At 49.4% G+C, this 23,541-nt stretch overlaps 1 protein-coding gene across 5 annotated transcripts; it reads right to left on the reverse strand.

Moving 5' to 3' along the window:
* Positions 1-982: 982 nt before the first annotated feature.
* Slc2a7 (solute carrier family 2 member 7) lies at positions 983-23,138 on the reverse strand. 5 transcript variants are annotated; one of them, XM_034503455.2, is made up of 12 exons: positions 22,996-23,138; positions 22,429-22,527; positions 19,892-20,052; positions 17,744-17,868; positions 15,180-15,332; positions 14,487-14,612; positions 14,061-14,251; positions 12,477-12,587; positions 9,424-9,525; positions 7,312-7,387; positions 5,988-6,115; positions 987-4,693 (listed from the first exon to the last, which is right to left on the reverse strand). In XM_034503455.2, the coding sequence occupies exons 1-12, from the start codon at positions 23,002-23,004 to the stop codon at positions 4,475-4,477; spliced, it is 1,500 nt and encodes a 499-aa protein (XP_034359346.1). In that variant the 5' UTR covers positions 23,005-23,138; the 3' UTR covers positions 987-4,474. The 5 variants fall into 5 exon arrangements, with proteins under 5 accessions (XP_076789823.1, XP_076789821.1, XP_034359346.1 ...); XM_076933709.1 differs by having other exon boundaries at positions 22,418-22,527; positions 22,996-23,054; XM_076933706.1 differs by lacking the exon at positions 15,180-15,332 and having other exon boundaries at positions 986-4,693.
* Between the last annotated feature and the right edge of the window lie 403 nt (positions 23,139-23,541).

Genomic DNA, 23,541 nt, shown 5'->3' on the forward strand with positions numbered 1-23,541 from the left:
AATGGAACAGCTTGCAACGATCCTGATGTTCGGGAACACACTGAAGACTCACTCGGCAACACACTGATGTGAGGACTGGCTTTGGGAGTAGCCCATCACCAGCTCTGCAGGGTGAGCCTTCCAGGGGTTATCAGACTCGATTAGACCCCAGTCCTTGCTAACAGTTCAGCCAGCCAGTCCCAAAGCCCAGCCCCACATCTTTCTTGACCCCAGGATATCTGCAGGCCTCAGGGATGCCTGGGCATTGGTCCCCTGACCTGTCTCCTTACCTACAGTCACATCTCTGTAGTGCCTGGGCTTGGGCAGAAGGGCAGAGTCTGAGTTTCCAAGCAAAGTGCAAAGACCTGGGCTTCACCTCCAAAGGAGACTCAAGAGTCTCGAAGGTGACTCAACACAATTCCCAACCTCAGGACACTTACTGCTGAAGCCAGGGGAGAGGTTGCATCTGTTAGATCATTGAACCCTGCCCCGCTGACCTGAGAAGGAAACCCCTGGAGGGACACTCAGGGAACACCAGCTAGAAGTGCTTACAAGACATTGAGCTAAGTGCTACCAAAACCCTGACCTCAGAGGTGGTGGGAGGGACTGTGGGGCTGCTCATCACCTGTGCCTCAGTGTGGGTTCTGGGGACCAGACTCAGATTGTCCCGCTTACCTGGCAAGAGCTGAGCTACCTCGGTGGCTTCAATAATGAGGGTTTCTGTCACCCACAAGGTCCCCTGGGAACTACAAACCTGTTTTTTTTGTTGTTTTGTTTTGTTTTTTGTTTGTTTGTTTGTTTTCTGTCAGCACAGATTATCTTACATGTTTTGGAATTTTATATAATTGAAATAATATAGTATGTATATTTATTTTAATTTAATTTTTTTTAATTAATCATTTTATTTGTTTACATTTCAAATGATATCCCCCGTCCTGGTTACCCCTCCACCAACCCTCCCCCCCCACTCCCTTCCCTCCTAATTTTGTTTTGTTTTGTTTTGAGACAGGGCCTCATAAAGTAGCCCTGAGTGCCCTGAATTTTACAGAGATTCACCTGTCTCTGTCTCCAGAGTGCTGGGATTAAGGTGTGCGCTGCCATGCCTAGCGTGTGTGTGTGTGTGTGTGTGTGTGTGTGTGTATTATGTAATATATATATATTATATATATTAATACAATACTATAGATTAATATATACTAAATAAGCTCTTCCTGTGTAGCTCTGGCTAGCCTGGAACTCATCTGAAGCCCAGGCTGGACTGTCTCTAAAAAGCGACAAAACAGTTTTAATTTATGTGTGTGATACAGCTTGAGTTGTTATGGACATGTGATACAGAGATGGATAGAAATGTTTTCATCTTCAGCCATGTAGAGTGGCTCACAACTTTAATCCCAACACCAGGGGGCAGAGGCAGGCAGATCTCTGTGAGTTTGAGTACAGCCTGGTCTACACGGTGAGTTGTAGGACAGCCAGGGCTACATAGGGAGACCTTGTCTTAGAAGAAAAAAAGAAAAAGAAAATTAGTCATCTGGGCCGGTGAGATGGCTCATCAGGAAGAGGGGCTTGCTGTGAAAGCCAGGGAAACTGAGTTCAATCCCCAAGAGGTGAGTAAAGATGGAAGACGGGAACTGTCCCCCGAAGTGTTCTTTGACTTCCACCCCACTGCCACTCCACCAATAATAACTTTCAAAGTTCTTTTCTTCTCTCTCTCTCTCTCTCTCTCTCTCTCTCGGTAGTTTGATATCATTGTCTCAGGACATTGTTGGAAAGTCTAGTCTTTTGTCATCTATAGTTCTCAAAATCCAGTTGATTATGTATGTGTGGTCTCACCTTGTTCTTAAGGAGGACATCATTCCACTCACCACGAAGAGGGCATCTCCTCAAACTGATGGATTTTATAAAATTGTCTGTGCTCGTGAGTGTGTGTATGTGTGTGAGTGTATGTGTATTTGTGTGTATTTATGTGTATGTGTGTGTATTCATGTGTGTGAGTGTATGTGTGTGAGTATATGCATGTGTATGTATGTGTGTATGTGTGTGTATATGTGTATATTTGTATGTGAGTGTGTGTGTATGTGTGTGTGTTTGTGTCTTTATGTTTGTGTATATGTGTGTGACTGTATATGAGTGTATTTATGTGTGTATGTTTGTGTATATGTTTGTATGTGTGTATTTGTGTCTTTATGTTTGTGTATATGTGAGTGTGTTTGTGTATGTTTGTATATATATGTATGTGAGTGTGTATATGTGTGTATATGTATGTGAGTGTATGTGTATTTATGTGTGTATGTTTGTGTATATATGTATGTGTGTATATGTGTGTGAGTGTATGTGTGTGTATTTATGTGTGTATGCTTGTGTATATATGTGTGTATATGTATGTGTGAGTGTGTATATGTTGTTAGCGCTGGGGGAGGGATGCTGGAGAGATGGTTCAGCAGTGAAGAGCAGAAAATGGTGCTTGCCTCCAGCACTCATGTTGTTGGCAGTCCCCAGAAGAGGGGAAGAGAAGAGAAGGAAGAGGAGGAGCTAGGAGAGAGGGAGAGATGCAGCAGCCATGGAGAGCTATGGATGCATCAAGAACAGTCCTAGGTAACAATTCATATCTACATTAGTTAATTGGGTTAACAATTCTAATTGTGTGGGCATCTTGTTAATTAAACATTTCCAAATATATAAATATTGGATAATCTTGAAACATAAGAGTCTTCATTCTACCGGGTGCCTCGGGCATGGTGGGCATTCTGGGGTTTAGCCAAGCTTTGTGGAGACAGCATGGTAGATTGGCAGAGCCATCTCCCACGCTGGCGTCTAGTGGGTGCCAGGGTCGGAGTTTCTGGCTGGCTGTTTCTAGCTGTGGCACATGTGGCCTATGGCCGCTTCCAGCTGTGATGTGCTTGGCTCTGGCTGCGGAACTTGGTGGCCTGAGCTAAGCAGAGCCACACTGCCGCTGGGATAGACGGCCCGTGCTGGGGTTTTTTAAACACTATCCGCTACAACTATCTGTAATTCCAGCTCCAGTGGGATCTGGTGCCCTTCTCCTACCTCTGCAGACACCAGGGTACTCCTGCACCTGCACACACACACACACACACACACACACACACACACACACACTAAATATCAAGCATTGGCTATAGGTCTTGTTCCATTGTCCAGCTGTGATCTATAGAACACATTTGGAAACCCTGGCTCGGATAGTCACATGATCTCCTGTCACAGACAGGAGAGAGAGAGACCCACCTCATGGGACGGTGGTGACATCTATAATCTTGATTTTAGATCCTTTCATTTGTCAACCGAAACACTGACTGAAATTTAGGTTCCCACATCAATTGTGCTTTTTTTAAACATGTGTGTGGTTAGTGTGAGGGCAAGTGTGTGTGCATTTGTGCGTGTCCACACGTGGAACCCAGAGATGACCTTAGACGTTGTTTTCCCTCAGACACGGTCCACTGGGACCTTGGACCTGTCAATCAGGCTAGGCTGACTACCCAGTGAGGTTCTGGAATCTTCCAATCTCTGCTTCCCCTGTGCTCAGATTACAAACATATGCCACACCTGGCCAGTTATGTAGATGGTCAGCGTCAGACTCGGTTCCCTGGGCTCAAATGGCAGGCACCTAGCTGATTGAACCATTCCTCATCCCTCATAGTAACCATTTAATATTACGGTTTGGATATGTGTCTCCCAAGTTCCATATGTTGGAAGCTTGGTCTTCAACCTGTGGCGCTGACTCCTGGGAGGTGGGAGAGCCCTCCTCGCCAGGTGGAGTCTAGTGGGAGGTCCTTAGATTATTTGTGGCACGTTCTGAAAGGGGACTTTGTGTCTCTCCACTTCTGCATCCTGATGTAAAAAGTCCTCTCTGACGCACTTTTCCACCGTCACATGTCATATTTGTCAGAGGCCTAAAGTCATGGCGTCCTCCTAGTCTTGGGCTGGAACACGAGGAACAGGAACCCAAACCCAAATATTCTTTTATTCTTATTTGTTTGTTTATCTTTGAGACAGGGTTTCTCTGTGTAGCCCTGGCTGTCCTGGAACTCACTCTGTAGAGCAGGCTGGCCTTGAACTCAGAGATCAGCCTGCCTCTGCCTCCTGACTGTTGGGATTAAAGGCATATACCACTACTGCACAGCCTTTTTTTTAAAATCAGTTAATTGCCCCAATTATTTTGTTATAGTAACGTGAAGCTAAGACCTGAACTTGTAAAGCTTTAGCTTAAAAAAAAAATGCACCCACACCTCATGTAAGGTTTGGAATTAACATAGAATCAGCTCTTATCAATCAACACGCATATGCGTCCTCATCAGCCGTGCCATCCCTCTCATGGTTAGCCTTGAAGCCAACATCCCGCCAACTAATCAGGGCTGTGTTTTCCAAAGTCTTCCAGTTGCTATGGGAGCACCAAAGTGTCAGAGCTGTTACCCTCCCCAAGGCCTGTTTCTCAAGAGCCCTTCTCTGAGAAGGAACTATGTATGGGTCCTCAGAGCCATCAAAAGGATGTCTCCTTGGTAGGCAGAGAAGGTGTGTGAGGCTTGGCCGTGGTTACTTCTTTCTCTTCTGGAAACTCCACTCCATTCCTCTTGGCGAAAGCATAGTTTATCTCTACGAATGTCCTGCCCTTAGTCTCAGGGATCACCACGTAGATGTAAGCGGCAGTGAGGAGACAGACGCCAGCAAAGATGAGAAAGCTATAGGCCCCGATGGCCACCTGGAGAGGGGACAGGAGGAGGGGGACCCTTCAGACAACACACTTGGTGCCTTTGTGAGTCACGGGGACTTTCTTCATGGCCAAATTTATTCTATCCCTACAGGGAAAAAAAATTGAGAAAACTGGGTCCCTCCCTAACCCCCAGAGGAGTCTTTAGTGTTTGGCTCACGGGGCCTTCCTTAATTGAAAGTCTGGAGTCTGGCAGACTCAGGAGAGGAAGGCAGCAGGGTTGGCTTCTCTTCCGATGCTATCACTGCTGAGCTTCACAGCCCCGAGCCACCAGCCCCTCAGCAATGAGTCATTTCCAGCTCTAGGTGCCCCCCTGTAATCGGGGCATGGCACACGCAAGGATTATCTATTGGGTTCCAAGGCATGTGCTTCTGACCCCAGCACTATGGGTGCTAAAGCAGGGGGATTAAGAGTTATAGGCTGGGGTAGGGCATTACCTATCACACATGTTAGGTTCTAGGTTTGATCACAGGCACTGGAAAATAAGTACATAAAAAAAAGCTGGGCTGGGGTGAGTGCTTGTGCCCCTTTGAACTGGTAGATTTGAGGGGAGAGGATGGTTGTGTTTAGAGACAAGAGTTCATATAGCCTAGGTTGGCCAGGAATGCCCTATGTAGCTAAGGATGACCCTGAACTGTTGATCTTTCTGTCTCCACATTCCAAGCGCTGGTTTTACAGACCTGTACCACCATACGCAGTTTATGCTGTGCTGGGGCTCGAACTCAAACCTTTGTGCATGATAGGCAAACATTCTTACCAACTGAACTAGCCTCTGGAAGGTGTTCTTCATAAAGGAGGAATTACTCCCTGCCTTGAGGTAAGACCAGTGGCCAAGTGTGGGACGTAAAACCATGCCAGGAAGTTTGGTGGGTACAGCAGGTTGAGACTGGGAGACTCAGTGGGCACACACCTGAGGTTTAGGGACTCCTAAACCTCAAGGGACAAGCTGGAGTTCCCGCCCCGGCCCCCCACCCCCACTCCCTGAGCCCAGCCTGTTCTCTGCTGTCTACGACTCCTAGCGGCACCTGGATGTCCAGAGTCTGAAAACCCCACAGCCCTGGCCCTCATTGCAGGCCCGGGGGGCCTCCTACTCTGCTCTGGCTTTCCCACATCTTAGCCTCCGCTCTTCCCCAGCCTCCAGCGGTGCCTCAATGCTACGCTACAGGCTACAGCCCGGCACCTGCCCCAGCCTCGGCTTTCTGCCTTCCCAAGGCCCTGAGCGGCTGTGCCCTGGGTTGGAGCGGAGCCAGGCCAACAGCCCAGGATGGCGTGAAGGGCCACTCACCTGGATGGATGGAAACGTCAAGCCCACGATGAAGTTGGTGAGCCAGTGCACAGCCCCGTCCACTGTGAACGCGGCCGTCCGAGAGGACTGCAGGACAATCTCTGTCCTCACCACCGAGGGGACAGGACCTGGGGGAAAGGAATGCTCAGAGGGTCCCGAAGGCTGCTAGGACCTGCCATGACCTCACTTCCAACCTCACACCTTTAGAGCACATCACCTCCCTGTATGGGTCACCCAAACTATGGCAGAGGTTTGAAAAGCCAGGGGTGGCGAGCAGCATTGTTTCTCCCTTCTGGATGCTATCGAAGGTTTGTAGACCCCAGCAGACGCTTCTTGGGATCCTCACAGTGCAATCCTCTCTGGCCTCACTCTCTATCAGACCAGTTTTGAAATTCTTGCTTGTCGGGAGTCGCTATAGGCTTGGACATTGCTGCCCCCCCCCCCTAGTGTGTATAGGGCTGGTAAGGCCAGCTCTCCACCTCCAAATCTTTCTCGGTTGTCTCATTGTTGCTTCCAGAGGGGATTTTGTCTCAAATGTCTATAGCTACGTTTCTCCCTGATTGCTATCTCCATGAAAAAAAAAAAGTATTTTTTAGGGGCCTGTAAGATGGCTCAGTGGGTAAAGGTGTTTGCTGCCAAGCCTGAGGACCTAAGTCGACCCCAAGACCCACAAAGTGGAAGAGTATCTTCTCTCACAAGTTGTCTCTGACCTACATATGCAGCATAGCACATGCAAGCAGACAGACATATAAATAAACGAATAAAATGTAAAAAAAAAAAATAAATTTATGTGTTAGAAAAGGGCTTCTTTATCTGAGGCTGGTTTTCAGTTCACCTAGTAGCCGAGGAGTATGTAGCCCTGGCTAGCTCGGAACTCATGTATGCATAAATGAAACTTACAAATACTTTTTTTTTTTTTTTTTTTTTTGGTTTTTCGAGACAGGGTTTCTCTGTGTAGCCCTGGCTGTCCTGGAACTCACTCTGTAGACCAGGCTGGCCTATAAATACATTTTAAAAGATCGAGTAGGTTCAGAGCTGGGCCGGCTAACACACAATTGTAATCCTAGCTCTTGGGGGCTGAGGCAGGAGGACTGTGAGCATGAAGGCAGCCTAGAAAGGAAGATTTTATATAGTAAAATTCTGACTCCAATCCCCCAAACCGGAAAAAGAATGCGGAGCCGTACAGGTCAGAAGACGAGCTGTTCGAAAGGTACTGGTGGAGGAAAGATGTGTGTACAGCCACGGACTCAGGTATTTATTGAGTACCTCACGTGTGTCCGGCTCAAGAGACTGGTAGAGGCGGAGGACCCGAGCAAGAACTTACTGGGCCCTATGGAATGTCCCACGATGTAGGCGAAGACGCAGATGATGCCAAGGTAAGACAGCTCAGGGACCGTGCTCTGTAGGAGAAGCAGCCCCGTGCATCAGAGGGCGTGGCCTGGGACCTCCAAGGGGCCCCAAGCCAAGAGCCTCATGGGGAGCTGAGGCGACCTGTGCTTCCGCTGTCCTGCTGCAAAAATTCTGAGTCCCACAGAGGCTACAAGGGTTCTAGGTAAGGAGAGGAGGCAGGTGGGGATAAGGATGGAGGTGAAGGCTCTCGTTCACCAAGGCTGCCTCAACCGTACCGTGGTGGACTTGAACAGACACCTGCTTATCACTCAGGTCTGGTTCAGGCTGCTTTGCATTCCCAGATATGACTGCGTTTTATTTTCATGCTACCCTCTCTGAGCGTGGATAGTATTGCTTTTAATCCCACAAATATGGATCAGAGCCCACAGATTCCTGAACACAGACCAGGAGGACAGCATCAGCCCCTCCGGGACAGAGCAATGGTTGTCACACACTTGAGGTGACTTGGTGGGAATTTCAAGTTATTTGACAATTGTCTGCAGAGAATCCTTCTAGGTGGGTGGTTTGAATATGCTTGAGTCACAGGAAGTGGCACATTAGGAGGTGTGGCCTCGTTGGAGGAAGTGTGTCACTGTGTAGGCGGGCTTTGAGGACTCCTAGACTCAAGCTTCACCTAGTCAGCAGAGACCCTCCTCCTGGCTGTCTGCAGAAGACAGTCTCCTCCTGGCTGCCTTTGGCTCAAGATGTAGAACTCTCAGCTCCTTCTCCAGCACCATGCCTGCCTGGATGCTGCCATGCTTCCTGCCACGATGATAATGGACTGAACCTTTGAAACCGTAAGCCAGCTCCAATTAAATGTTTTCCTTTATAAGAGTTGTTTGGGTCATGGTGTCTTTGCACAGCAGTAAAACCCTAACTAAGACACTGCCCCAGGATCAAGGGAACCCCAAACCACCTCCTAACACTCGAGGTTTGTTGCGCGCACCTCCAGTGTCCCCTCCGCCCGTGGAAGAGAGACACGTGAGACAGTATTTGGGTAGTTACTACAGAACGAGGCTTTACTCTGTATCACAGACTTGGAAAACACGGAAGGGGCTGAAGACAGGAAGAGGCCCTGCTTAAATACACCCTAGAGTGACGCATTCACTTCTGATTGGCTGTTCACTCACCACCCAATATTACGCCTCGGGATTGGCCAGTGACTTTGGCGGGCTTTCTGCCTTAGCAGCTGCGCAGTTAATTGTTTACTAGTGGAGAGGACACGATGTCCGCGCCATCTTGGAATGGCGGATTATACCACCGCTAACAGCGGCTTCCTACAGAGGTTCTGCTCCTAATGGCCAACAGAATGGCAGACACAAAACCAGGTTAACAGACTTAACTGAACTGAATGGCAGACTCCAGGCTAAGTGGCCAGCTAACTGATGATGATCTGACGGGTGCTGCAAAGGGGTCACTGACAGCAGGGTGGGGAGCCATGGAGGGCCACCAGGGCTTCTGACAGAGGGATATGATCTCTTCTCTTTCTTTTCTATCTTGTATCCCCTCCTGGTTTACATAATGAGATCCTGGCCAGCCGGAGCTACATGGTCCCCAAGTATTTGATAGCAACTATTGTAACCACTCCCTTACCAGGCTCAGCTGGATCTGGATTTGGATCTGGCTGGTGAACACTGGGACTTAGCTCTCTCAACATCTGGCAGGATTCCCAGAGGGCATCTGGGCCCAGCTATCCTCATTACAGGGGACTCAAGACTGTGTTTATAAATCAGAGTCCAGGAGCCAGAGAGACAGCTTAGCACTTAAAAGCATTTGTTGCCCTTATAGAGGACCTGAGTTCAATTCCCAGCATCTACACCAAGTGAATCAGAGCTGTCTACAAGTTCAGGGTCACACTGCGTTTCAGGCCTGCATTTAAGGGCACAGGGGGGCCAAATGACTCACACGCTTCACATTGGGAGTGGGTTTTCTGAAGCAGTTGTCCATGAATAGAAGCCACTGGGGAGGACCGAGACCCATCCATGCAGTTGGAACCTTGAACCCCTTATGCCAGCCTCCCACCCACGGGGCAGGACATGACACAAACCTGAAGGAGGAGTGCCACCGTTAGCACCAGGCAGGCAGAGCTGCAGGTGCCATAGCCAGACAGCAGGAGAATCCGACGCCCTAGACGCTCTACGATGACAGCCTGCAGGGGTGAATGACGATGAGTCTATTGGTGCTATGGATTGACCTCGAAGCTCCACCCTCTTCTGCTTGGCTCTTCTTAGGTGCCCCTCCCTCACCCCTGCTACACCAGGTGGCCTATTTGGTGTACTTGGGATTCTACCATCTTTGTTATTTACATACCCTTGGGTATTTACTCCCTGCAGCTCTGTTTCCTGTAGTAACCACATTAAATTCTTTTAAGTATATGTGTGTGCCTGCCTGACTTGATGTCCAATGTTCATGCAGTACCGACAGTGGCCAGTAGAGGGAGCTGGATATCCCGGAACTAGAGCTACAGTGGGTTGTGAGCGTCCCAATATCAGTGCTGACACACAAACTCAGGTCCTGGGCAAGAGCAGTGAGCACCCTTAACTGCTGAGACATCTCTCTGCCCTGAGAACCATATTTTCTAGTCTCTGCATATAATGAATGCTTAGACATCTTTGGGCCTTTCTCACTCGGAAGGACTGTTCCTCTTGCAGGTTACTAGTGCCCAGAAGAGACCAACAAACTCTATTGTCTGAGAGTGCCTATCTCATCTTCAAGGAGAACAAAGGCAGTGTATAAGCTGGTGGATCCTTTGTCCCTCCCCTCTAGCCTTCTGGGTAAAATCCATCTATCACCCTAAACACAGAGTAACATCACCAGCCCTTCTTCCCCACCCCCTGCTTGGAGAAATCCCAGACAGAAAAAAATAGCTCTGTCTGTCCCTAGAGACACAGTCTGAGATGGCCACAGTCTGGGATTGCCACTGTGCTCCAATCCAGCTTTCTCCGCATGGCAGTGGTCACCTGTGTTGTGCTGGCTAATTTAAGTCAACTCAACACAAGCTCGAGTCCTGTCAGACACGAGAGCTTCATTGAGAAATGCTTCCATAAGACCAGTCTGTAGGGAAGCCTATAGGGCATTTTTTAAATTAATGATTGATGTCTGAGCTCTCAGATCCACTGTGGGTGGTGCCACCTCTGGGTTATGGTCCTGAGGTTTTATAAGAAAGCAGGCTGAGCAAGCCACGAGGAGCAAGCCGGTAAGCAGCACCCTCCATGGCCTCTGCATCAGCTCTGCCTCCAGGTTCCTGTTTGAGTTCCTGTCCTGATTTCCTTCTGTGATGAGCAATGATGTGGAAGCCTGAGCCAAGTAAACCCTCTCCTCCCCAAGGTGCTTTGGTCAGGTGTCTCATCACAACGATAGCATCCCTGATTGGAATGGCCGCTGGCAGGTCCTGGAATTAACAGGTGTGTGTGTGTGTGTGTGTGTGTGTGTGTGTGTGTGTGTGTGTGTGTGTAAGGTCCTGGATGAGTGGGCTGGCTGAGGAGGATACAGTAGAAACCAAAATGTTTCTAGGAAGGCATAATGATATCACAAAAAGAGTATGCTGGTGTCTCAGGGTTACTGTTGCTGCGATGAAACCTCATGACCGAAAGCAGAGTAGGGAGGAAGGGTTATTTCACTCAGAGTTCCACAGGCCAGTTCATCATCCACAGCAGCAAGGGCAGGCACTGGGCAGGGCAGGAACCTGGAGGCAGGAGCCGATGCAAAGGCACCTCTGTAACACAGCCCCTGTGTGCCGACCCCGAGGAAACACTTTGCAGAAGATTCTCACCTCGCTGAAGCTGGCCTTTTTGTCACCACAGATGATTCTTCAGCCCCAGCTGACTAGAACCACAGATTCCCAACTCAAAAATACCAAACAGCCCTGGTAGTATCTGTAAATGACTCTCTCTGGAACTTCACAAGCCAGGCCTCCACCATCTGCACTGTTATTTAGGTGTTTGTCTGTTTGCTTGCTTTTGAGACATGTAACCTTGGCATCCTTAAACTCACTCAGTAGACCGACCAGGCTGGCCTCGAACTCAGAGATCTGCCTGCCTCTGCCTCTCCAGTGCTGGGATTAAAGGCGTGCCCACCACCACCTGGCTCAACATTCTTATCTTCCAAACTCCCACTGAGGCTCACCAAGCTTTGAACACTTTCAACTCAATGGCCTTTCTAGCTCAACGTCCCAAAGTCCTTCCACAGTCCTCCAAAAATGACATTTGTGTCAGGTCTGTCACAGCAACACCTCATGATCCTAGAGTTAAATCTATATTTTAGCCAGTGTTCTCTAGAGGAACAGAATCTACAGGTCCAGCAATGGTTGTCTCCCAACAGAAGGTGCAGGAAGCCAGGGGTTTCCCAGTCCACAGGTCTCCATGTCTCTGGTGGCCTTCAGTATACACTGGAATTCGGAAGAAGTCTCTAATGGCAGTGAAGAAATAGACTTGCTAGTGAGATGGAAAACAGCAGGCAAGAGGGAAACTTCCTTATTCCACGTGCTTTATATAGGCTGTCACAGAAGGTGTGGCCCGAATTAGAGATGGCTCTTTCAACCTCAGATGATCTGGATTAAAAGTGGCTCTTCCATGCCGGGCAGTGGTGGCGCATGCCTTTAACCCCAGCACTTGGGAGGCAGAGGCAGGTGGATCTCTTTGAGTTCAACCCCCCTGCCCCCAAGTCCCCTACATGTGTGCCAGCTGCTTGGGTTTTAGTTGATTCCAGATGTGGTCAAGTTGACAATGAAGAATTACATCACAGTTGGGTTTGCAGTGCTTACTTGTTCTTAAGTCTCTTGTTGCCCAGGCTGGTCTGGAATTCTCTATGTTATCAAGGATGACTTTGAACTTCTGACCCTCCTGCTTTCACATCGGAAGTGCTGAGATTATAAGTGTGTTGCCATCATGTGTAGTATGATATCGATACTGGGGACTGAACCCAGGAGCTTGTGCATGCTTAGGCAAGCGCTCTACCAACTGAACTATGCCCTAAACCTTGACCAAGGTTACTATTGTGCCTCTCAGACTAGGGTCACCCACACTCTCTGGCCTGAGGGGCTTTTGTCTTCCAGCTGGGGACCCTGCCATGAGAGGCCACCCTCCACACCCAGTAACTCACCGAGACGATAGTCATCACCAAGTTGATGACACCAGAGCCCAGGGTCACATACTGAGACTGGGTGGGGTCCACACCAGCCGAGGTGTAGATGATATCAGCGTAGTAGTTGACCTATAGTGTAAACAGGGATGTTAGCAGAGGCCCTGTAACTTGTCACTGGATTCCCTTTCTCACTGTGAGCAATGGACAGTTTTGGGAGTCTGGGTTGGGGACCCTGGATAGGATGAAGCTAGCAGGGAGTGGTGATCTGGTAGATCTGACTCTGCCCTGGTATCTCTGAGTCCTGGCTCCTGTGCTTATAAAATGGGAGTCAGGCCACAGTGCCACTAGGTAGTTTTCCTTGCATGACTTTACTATGCTGCACACCCAGGCTCTTGATTGTCTGGGGACAGCTCTGGCCCAGTCCCAGGATAGTCACAGAAAGCCACATAAGCTGGCTTCCATTGGGTGGCTCCCAAGATCATTTTGCTAAACAGTTCAACTCTTGAAGACAGATGTCACCTCTTCCTGTTTCTTCTCTTAGACATCAATAAGGTCACCTGTCCTCTCTCCAATGGCTCCAGAATGGGCATTTGAGAGTTCCTATTTGCCCATCCACAAATAGAATGAAGTAGCCACCAGAGAACATGACATATTTCAATGGCCAATGAGTTTATCAGGGCCCCCTGACCCAGGATGGATCAAGCAATGGCCCTTCTCTGTCTGGAGCCCATGATTGAGACCAGAGGTCAGGCACTTCTTGGATGGTCTCTTACGGAGATGGTAAAAAACTACAGGCAGGAGATTTTCTTTGGGGACTAAGAAGCAAAGAAAAACATGCACCTAGCAGGAGAAGAGTAAAGGGCAGGGAGAGGTGGTACCCACGGAGGCCGAAAGAGTTATAGAAGGTCGTGAGGGATCATTTGAGTGCTGGGAAAGGAACCTGAATCCCAGGCAGGAGTAACAGTGGTCTTAACTGATGAGCTATCTCCATCCATCCATCCACCCATCCATCTATCTTTTTCTTCCTCTCTCTCTCTCCTTCTCTCTCTGATGAGCTACCTACATTTATCTATTTATTCATCATCATTATTATTATTTTTGGTTTTCCGAGACAGGTTTCTCTGTGTAGCCCTGGCTGTCCTGGAACTCACTCTGTAGACCAGGCTGGCCTCGAACTCAGAAATCCGCCTGCCTCTGCCTCCCAAGTGCTGGGATTAAAGGCATGCACCACCACTGCCTGGCTTATTATTATTATTATTATTATTATTATTATTATTATTGAATGTATTTATTCTCTGTGACAGTCTATGACACTTGAGTGGAAGTCTGAAGAGTTAGATCTCTTATTCCAGGTGTGGGTCCCAGGGCTCACACTCAGGCTTGGCGCAAGCACATCTTAATACTGAACCAGCGGGAGGTTCTGTTTGTTGAGAAGGAAACACCCAGAGTGATAAAATGCACTGCTCCCCCAGAGTTCTCCTCCCAGCACCGCTCCTCCCCCCTGGGGGCCGGACTGAGCTATACAGGAGTCAAAATGTAAAATGCTACTACTTCTTAAGACCCAAGGGGACCAAAAATTTGGGGCGAGGTGCCACCACGCACCGCATTGATCCCGGACAGTTGCTGGCCCGCCATGAGCACGATGATGGAGATCAACTGCCAGCGCAGGGGCCGAAAGGTGAAGAGGTTGAGCACGGACAGGCGACCCTCGGCTCGCTCAGTTCGCTCCTCTATACGCATTTCTTCCATCTCGGCCTCCACATTGTAGTTGTGACCTCGAAGCCTCCTTAGAGCTGCAGAGCAGAGAGGCAGCACACCACACTCACCTTCTGCCCTATCGTACCTCAGTCAGGTCCTTCTCAAGCCTCACCGTCCCTAGTCACCATTGCTCACCCCACACAAGCTCTCTGCTCTCAATCTCTGTCCACTGTGACCCTGACCCGGATCACAAACTCACCAGATGGTACCTGCCCATCCCATGCCCCTTTGTGCACTGGGAGCCTGGGTGAGCAGCCTGAGTCCCTGTACCTTGTCTTGCTGTCTCCTCATCTCCTTTCTCAATCAGAGTGTAGCGTGGGCTCTCAGGGAAGAAGGGCAGAGAGAGGAGCTGAATCAGTGCAGGGACTCCTGTGAGAGCCAAGAGGATTGGCCAGCCTGGACGGAACACAAATGGCGGCCTGAGACTCGAATCTGCTGAGGGGAACCTACAGAGGCACAGGTGCTTTTCCTCCAGCGCCCTCTCACCCCCGCCCAACCAGGTGATCAGCGAGGGTGGTGGCCACCTAGTCCTTGCCAAGATGTCGCTGCTCACAAAGAACATCGGTGTTAAAAACAGAGGAAAGGACCTGGTGGGTAAGGACACTTGCATGAGGGCTTCAGCTGACTCTCAAGGACCTACCTAAAAAGCTGTTTGTGCATGCCTGTGACCCCCGGGTGGGCGGGTTGGGGAGGGTCGGGGTGGGGGGGAGCAGATACAGGGAGCTAGCTCATTGGCTGGCCAGCCTAGGCAAGCTTATTTCTTCTCTCACCGCCAAGAGTCAGCAACCCTGCCCGGGGCAAGGTCCTCTATATCCACAAGCTGACTGACCTAAAGGTCACCAAAACACTTTCCTGTTTAGACTATGGATACCTTCGGGCTCAGCTGAGCCAGGGGCTGCACCACATATGACCACGGCTTATTTATTAGCTCTCCACGCTTCACCCCCACACGTTGCTGGTTACCTGTGGCATTGCCTAGGATGGCCTGCAGGCTGAAGATCTGAGCCAAGAGGATTCCAATGATGACGAATACCTCTGTCATTGTCCCTAATGTACCCCTGAGGTTCTGGGGAGCCAGTTCTCCCAGGTACATGGGAAGAGTACTGTACGCAATGCCTGGTTCAGAGGAAACGTGAATCAGGACCACTAAGGACCAGCCTCTCAGAACCCAGTGAGTAAGGTTGTTTCAACTCCATCTCTTAAACCTTGAATCTCTTGCAGGGAAGATACTACGGGGACGGGAAGAGCCTGCCCCTTATTGTTTAGTTTAAACCTGCAACCACAACTCCCCCAACCCGCCCATTCAGCTGGAGAAATTCCTTTTCCCAAAGTCCAGCGTTTAGACAAAAACTAGTATTGCCTCGGGGACTGGAGAAAGCAGTCCCTACCTGGAAAAGGAGTCATTCTTATTTCTGGCAAAAGGGATGCCTGGCTCTCCCATTAATATATGCCTATGGCATCTGTTAGCCCATCAAGTTCTTTGCTGCCATGTAGGCTCCATCAGTTCTTATTTACAAGTGCCTGTTAGACACTTCAAAGCCCTCTGCCCCAGCTCACAGGTTCCCTCCTTCCCGGTCAACTGTTCCCTTAAAACCCTAGAAATATCTCAGCACCACCACACATATGTCACCCCCAGCTCCTGTCCCTTCTCTCTGCTTTCCAGAGACACAGAGGTTTAAAATAAACTTCTCTTTTTTCATCCACAGAACAACTGTTTAGGTTTCTTTACTATGGCCATTTCATTCAAAAAATGATACTGTTGCCGGGTGGTGGTGGCGCACGCCTTTAATCCCAGCACTTGGGAGGCAGAGGCAGGCAGATTTCTGAGTTTGAGGCCAGCCTGGTCTACAGAGTGACTTCCAGGACAGCCAGGGCTACACAGAGAAACTGTGTCTCAAAAAAAAAAACAACCAAAAACCAAAAACCAAACCAAAAAAAAAAAAAAAAAAAAAAAAAATGTGTGCCACCACCTCCTTGTGGTCTTCTGTTATTTCTTAAGCATACATCACTTACATAGCCTTTTGGGTTGTGTTTTGATGTGGCACTCATACATGCTAGGTAAGTACTACCGAGCGGGGCTTAGCCCTTTTATTATTTGGTGTGTGTGTGTGTGGGGGGGGGCGGTTCTGGGGATGGAACCTGGAACTTTGTGTATACAAGGTAAGAACTCCAGCAGTCAGCCATATTCCCAGCCCTAGATCTCTCACTTTAAAAAATAAAAAGAAAAGAAACCACAATAGTGAAGAAGCCTGACTGCTGCCTGAGGCAGAGACTCTGGATTCTGTATTCTCAATTCAAACTGTTTGTCTTTAACACAGACAGCTATCTGTGGCAGTCTGAATGAACATGCCCCCATAGACTCATAGGAAGTGCCATCATTGGAGGTGTGGCCTTGTTGGAGGAAGTGTGTCACTAGGGGATGGGCTTTGAAGTTTTAGAAACTCAAGCCAGGTCCAGTAGCTCACTGTCTCTTCCTGCTGCCTGTGGCTCTGGATATAGAACTCTCAGTACCTCTCCAGAACTGTATATGCCTGCATGTCACCATGCCTCCCACCATGACAATAATGGACTGAACCCCTGTACTGTGACCCAGCCCCAAAGAAATGCTTCCTTTGTAAGAGTTGTTGTGTTCATGTTGTCTTTGCACAGCAATAGAAACCCTAAGACCTTGCAAGTTACATGCAGAGCTGGTTTGGTTATGTGTTCTTCATAGCAGGGAAGCCCCCCCCCAGCCCCCCAATCTGTCCTCTTCTCTCCTCCCCTCTCTATTCCTTCCTTTCTAAAGTCTCAGGGTTGTTAGGTCTCAAACCAGGGACAAATGGGAGGGTGCCTATTTAACATATCAAAGCAGGGAGACTGTTAGGTTCTCCTAGCATCCTTCTGTCCCTCTGTTACAGAGTCCTCCTGGCTGGCAAACCCTCTCCCTTCTCCCAAACTTCTCCAGCCTAGGGAATGAGCTTGCCCTTCCCAGTGGACCTTACCTATATAATCCGTTTTGGTTATGCGGGTCTTCTACTGTCACCCTCCTGTTCTCCTGTTCTCCTGGCTCTCTCCTCTCTTCTCTTCCCTCTCATCACATGGCCCAGCTCAGGGTCATGGTCACTCTGGACCCTTCCAGATGCCTCTGACTATGCTGCCCCTCATATTTCCAGTCAGCCTTCTCCTGCACAGACCTAGGAGCAGTCATGTCCTCCTATTTATTTATTTACAGCCCTGGCTGGTCTGCAGCTCACTAGGTAAACTGACTTAGACTTGAATCTACAGCAGTTCAGTTTGCTCTGCCTTCTGAGTGCTGGGGCTATGGGCAAGGTGGAAGACTTCATTCCACAACGGGGAGGAGCCAGAGAGCACAGGGCCTGCTAAGGCCTCGGACTGGAAACTGGAGGAAATCTAGGGAGGAAAAAGCAGATAGCCTGACCCGCTGTGTCCAGTGTTAGCTCCTGGTGCTGGGCACCCATGTCTCAGAGCTGTCCCCTGACCGGTGCCCATCAGAACACCCTGGGTCTTCGGTGGCCACCCTGAGGTACCTGCGCAGATTCCCACCAGCACGCGAGACAAGATGATCAGCTCAAAAGCCCGGGCCACTTTGCTGACTCCCATCAGGATGGCAGAGGTTATGGCGAAGACATTGTTGATCAGCAGTGTTCCCTTTCTGCAAGACAGCAGGGACCAGAGGGCAGGGGCGCCCAGTAGGTGCTTTGACACCCCAAACCCAGTTTCCAGGCTGTTTCCTACAGAGGTGCTAGACCGTGCCTGGGAAGGACTGGAAGATGGGACCATGACCTGGAGTGTCCCCATTCATGCATATGCAGCATCCCTGCCCCTCAGTGTGAGTGATTAGGTCTTCTCATGATGGACTAAGCTCTTATAATACAATACATAACGCTCTCTCCACGAGAAGGCACATGCTGACCAAGAATGGGAAAGCTGTAGGGAAGCTGGAAGTGTGTTAAGGTTCCAATAGGAAGCTGTGGGGCTAGCAGGAGTGGGGGAGGGGAGGTGTGTTCCAAACACTGCAGTGGGAGCTTCCTGTGACTGGTGGGCAGTTAAGCCCCAGTGGTGATGTCTAGCCCAGACCTGATGTTGGTCAGGGATGCTGACCAGACAGATCCTCATAACAGATAGGGTTCAGAATGGGGCTATGACCTCTATGACCCACAAGACTGAAACCCAATGGTCTGTGGAGGGCAGGGCTGAGAAACAGCACTGAGCTTGTTTTGTTTTTTTTTGGGGGGGCCTCATGTATCCCAGGCTGGCCTTAGATTTGCTCTGTAGCCAGGCCTCCTGCCTCTACCCACTGAGTGCTAGGTTACAGCTGTGTTCTCAATCCAAGGGCTGCTAATTGCTCTCTCTTCATATCTGGAGGTGTCAGTTGCAGAGGACCCAGCCCCTGACTGTTACAGGTAAAGAAGGGCCCATGGGGTCCTTATAAAAAAATAGACTCTGCCAGTCAACACCCCAGGATGTGCCAAGATCCACAGATGTGAGCCCAGAAGACCCAGGAGGATAAATAGCACATGGCAATCCTATACTCCTGATACCCTCTTCCTCTTCCTGGTCCCCAAGAAGCCTGCTGGCCTCACAGAGGCTCAGGCTGGTGGGTCCCCACTGGGCAGGCTGCCTCTACCTCACCCACTGGTCTTCATTTGTAATATGAGACTAGGGAAAGATTTTCTTTGAGAGGCCAGTGAAGTTCCACACCTTTAATCCTGGCATTTGGGAGGCAGAGGCAGAAGGATCTCTGTGAATGACAGGCCATCCTGATCTACATAGTGAGACAATATCTCTAAATAAAAATAATAAATAAATAAATAAATAAATATCTACAGAAGAAGGACATACAGCCTGGATCTTTAGAACAGTCTAATCGATGTTTACAGGTGACAACTGTGTATAGCCTGACCTACAGCAAAATTAGGATCTATCAAATTCTTTCTTCACTCAAGTGCACAAGAGAGAACAAATATTTACAAGGAGGCTTCTGGGTCCAGCTTTCATAAATAGACAGCTTCCAACTGATAATATTTTTCTTTAATGCTCGAAACGGAGCCTGGCTGCTGTGTTTTGGGAGTTATTTGTCCCGAGGGGGTTCTCCAGTCCCCATCCTTACCCGGCCTAACTTGGCCTGACAACTCAGATCAAGAGTGAGCCTGCCCATGCAGAATGCAGCTGTGCCCTACCCTGTGACTTTAGCTCAGCCTTCATCTTCCTGGGGACCTTGAACCGCACAAACCTCCTTATCTTCAGCCATGCTTCTGCAACGTGGGCCTCTGAGTAGCCAAGCAAAGTGCACGAAGCTGGGCTTCACCTCCAATGCAGATATGAGACCAAGGCACGTGTGGTGACTCAGCTCAGTTCCCAGCTTCGGGACAGCATGCTGCCGAGCCCATGTGTGGGGTGCTGCTGGAACCCAAAGCCACCTGACCCCGGAATGAACCCCTCGAGTGACATTTCTGGATCCCTCTGCAGTGCTTACGAGGCACTGAGCTGGGCACCATCAGTTGTTCCTACACAGCTGTCAGGGGAAAGAGATTCCAAAGGGTCTGTGGCAACATGGAAGCCTGGTTTTAGATCTGATTTTTGGGGAGATCTCAGCTACCCACCAGCAACTCAATCATTTAGAGAGCCCGTGGTTAAGATGAACCTCAAGTTTGGGAATGCCATCTTCCATTTACCTGCCCCACTTATTGACCATCAGGCCCACCACCAAGGACCCCAACAACCCTCCCAGAGGGAACATGGAGACCGTGCAAGACCACAGGAGCAGCAGGGTATTCTCATCCATGTACGTTCCGTGTCGCTCAAAGTACGTGTCATTGTAAAAGGACTTCAGGACCTGAAAGACAGGGCCCCATCTGCTGCTCAGGATACTGTGTAACTCACAGAAATGGCGATGTAAGTTCTCAGCTGTCCCTGTCATCCATCTCACAGAGATCACACATTCCTGCCAGTACCCACTGGACACAATTGCCTAGGGGTTTTCTGTTGGTATCTGGGGAACAAAATAATCTTCTGAGGAGAAGAGATAGAAAACCAGCCAGAAGGAAAGATGTTAAAAATTCACTTCTGTAGCCTTATCCTGCCAGAGGAAATGCAGGAAAGATCTGCACTAGCCTGGGGACACCGGACAGTGGGGTGCTGGGCACAGGGTCAACCTTCATAGGCTTATTTTCTCGCCAGCTGTAGAAAGCATCTACTTCTGTGATAAAACACCTAAAGACACCTGGGAAGGGAAAGATTTCACTTCAGCTTACAAGTCTCAGGTCACCCGCCATCACTGAGAAAAGTCAGGGCAAGCACTCAACGGGGACCTGGAGGCAGGAGCTGAGGCAGAGGCCTTGGAGGAGTGCTGCTTACTGCCTTGCTCCTCGTGGGTTGCTCAGCCTGCTTTCTTATAACTCAGAACCACTTGCCCCAGATGGTACCACCCCACAGTAAGCAGCATTCTCTCAGAACAAACCATCAATCAAGAAAATGCACCATTTTCTCACCCATAGGCCGGTCTAGTGGGAGTATTTTCTCGATTTAAGCTCCCCCCTCCAAAACAACGCTAGCTTGTGTCAAGTCAACATAAAACTAGCCAGTGCATTAATTATAATAGTGACATAGCACAGTGCCTGTGTCATACTTACATACTTAGAAGAGATGACCCAGGGATGTTCATTCAGTTTAGACGGCAGAGAGCTTGCCTTATATACATGAAGCCCTGGTTCCATCCCCAGCCATGAATAAGATCTGTAGCTCTACACCTGTAACCTTAGCACTTGGGGGGTGGTAGAGGTGGGAAGATCAGAATTCAAGGCATGCTTCAGCTATATATATAAAATTTGAGGTCAGGTACAGCTACATGAGATTCTGCCTTTAAAGTGTGCGGTGGGGTAGGGAGGCTGGAGAGATGGCTCGGCAGTTAAGGCCACTTAATGCTCCTGCAGAAGACTAGAGTTTGGTCCCACATCCATATCAGATGGCTCACAACCACCAGCTTCAGAGGCTCTTCTGGTCACTATTGGGACACATACACAAACACACATGCAGAAAGAGAGAGAGGGAGACAGAGAGAGAGAGAGAGAGAGAGAGAGAGAGAGAGAGAGAGAGAGAGAGATGCAAACTGAGGGAATAGCTCAATGGTGGAGCCCTTGGCTATCATTCCATGCCTTGGATTTAATTCTTGATACCACAAAATTTCAACCCTAGAGAGGCTGAGGCAGGAGGATGGTTCAGGGGCAGCTCACCAGCTTGATGTATATAATGTCTCAATAAACCTAGGACTGGGAGAGGTAAGATGGCTCAGCGGGTGAAGATGTTCACTGCCAAGGCTGATGACCTGAGTCAGATCCCCAAGGTAGAAGCAGAAGAAAAGTCCTGTACGCTGTCTTCTGACAAAACACTCACTGTGGCAAGTCCACATCCCACACATACACAGACACGCTCAAGACTGAATAACTACAAATACATAACTACAATAATACAAGTATATTTTTTTCTTCTTTGTCTTTTGAGACAGGGGCTCTCTATGTAGTCCTGGCTGTTCTGGAGCTTGCTATGTAGAGCAGGTTGGCCTTGAACTCATAAGAGATCCTCCTGCCTCTGCCTCCCCAGTGCTGAGATTAAAAGTATGTACCACTATGTCTGGTGTGATAAAATCTCTTTTTGAAAAATCACCTGGGCTGAGGATGTTGTTTTGTGAAAGAACACTTTTCTGGCATGCATGAGGCTCTGGGTTTGAGTCTTAGTATTGCAAAATATACCACCACGAAAACTTTCATAAGATCAAAGGTGCTTCATCAATGGTACTGAGTAAGGAATCTATGTATTGATAACGCACACCTATGCCCAGGCTCCTGCTGCACACCACCTGTCTCCCCTTGAACTTGCTCCAGCCAACCTTTATCTCCCTTGCTTCTCCTTGACCCAAACACAATTCCTAAATGCTAACAGAGTTCATTCTGGATGTGTCTGTCATCCACAAATGGCCCTCCCCAGTGTCGTCATCCATAATAGGCCCTCCCAGGTGAGCAAGGCAAGGTGCCCAGGCAGAGAATCTAGCCCCCAGCCCCGTGTCCCTAGAAAAGGTGACATTGCTGGAGAAAATGGCTCTAGCTGCCCCTGGTCCTCAGAAGTGGGCATCTAGGGGACTCCTAGAAGAAAGTGGAAGCTTCCAGAAGCAGGACAGCTGCTAACTTCTACCCGCTGAGACCCACCTTGTGCCCACCTTGTGAGGTGTGTTGATCACGGCAATGTTGTAGCCATATTGGAAGACTGAGCCGAAGGAGGCACTTAGGGTAGTCAGGACCAGTGTGGGCTGGAGGCGCTGGACCAGAGAGTTGCAAGGTCAGAGACTCTGTAGGGTTGGCTCTTATCACTTCTAGGATTGGGGTGGGGTAAGGGTGGCCAGGCCTCCACTTCCTCCTTAGGCAGAGAGGGAGGTCTGGCTGGGGGCAGGATATAATCCTAGAAGGAGGAGGAGGGGGCTGTCTGGGAAGGTGACCCAAGCAGGTGTTGTCTTGTTTCTAGGTACACATTTTTTCTGCCTTTGACCTTGAAGGTGTAGGAACAGGTAGGGCTGGGAAGTGGTACTATCCGGCTTCCCCAGGTTTCACCACCGGAGCATGCTTATGTCTGAGCCATGGGGCTTGGGTGTGGCAGTCCCTCTGAGACCATCCGGGTAGGTGCTCCCCCAAGCCCTCCTTGATAGATTGATTCCAGGGCCCTCATCTGCAAACAAAGGTCTCCAGCTTTGGAAACTGGCAGAGAGACAGTTTCCAGAATTGGCACTTACCGCTTCCATGTGTGGCGAGGACAGAGGTGTCCCTGTCTCCTTGTTCTCTGTTCTTATTCAGGTAGGTGTACCGGTGTGCTGTGCCTCTCAGATGCTACAAGGTCCTGCTCTGCCGGCTGCCCTGCTGGGTCTGCTGGTTCCCCGAGACTGGCCTCCCATGTGATCCTCTTGCCCTCTGGACCTTGATGGCTTTCTGCACGAGACCATTCTTCTTGGCAGCTGATAAGATATGTGTTGATGCTTTGCCAGTGGCATCCATGCTCAGAGTGGATACCTCTTTGCGTCCTACAACCCCCAACCAGCAGTCTCCCTGTTGCCACAAGGAGGGGAAAGGGCACTGGTTGGTCCCCTCAAATGAGTTCTGAGAAACAAGGCTTTCACTGTGTGGGAGAAAGCAACCCAGTTGCTTTTTAGTGCGACTTTTCTGGCCATGGGGGCAAACACCTATAGTCTCAGCACTTGGGGGTCAGGGACAGAAGGACAATGGGTTTGAAATTAGTTCAGAAGACACAGTAAGACTTCATATAAAACAAAACAACAAAACCA

This window comes from Arvicanthis niloticus, chromosome 5 (assembly GCF_011762505.2).
Source record: "Arvicanthis niloticus isolate mArvNil1 chromosome 5, mArvNil1.pat.X, whole genome shotgun sequence".
Classification (NCBI taxonomy): Eukaryota; Metazoa; Chordata; class Mammalia; order Rodentia; family Muridae; genus Arvicanthis; species Arvicanthis niloticus.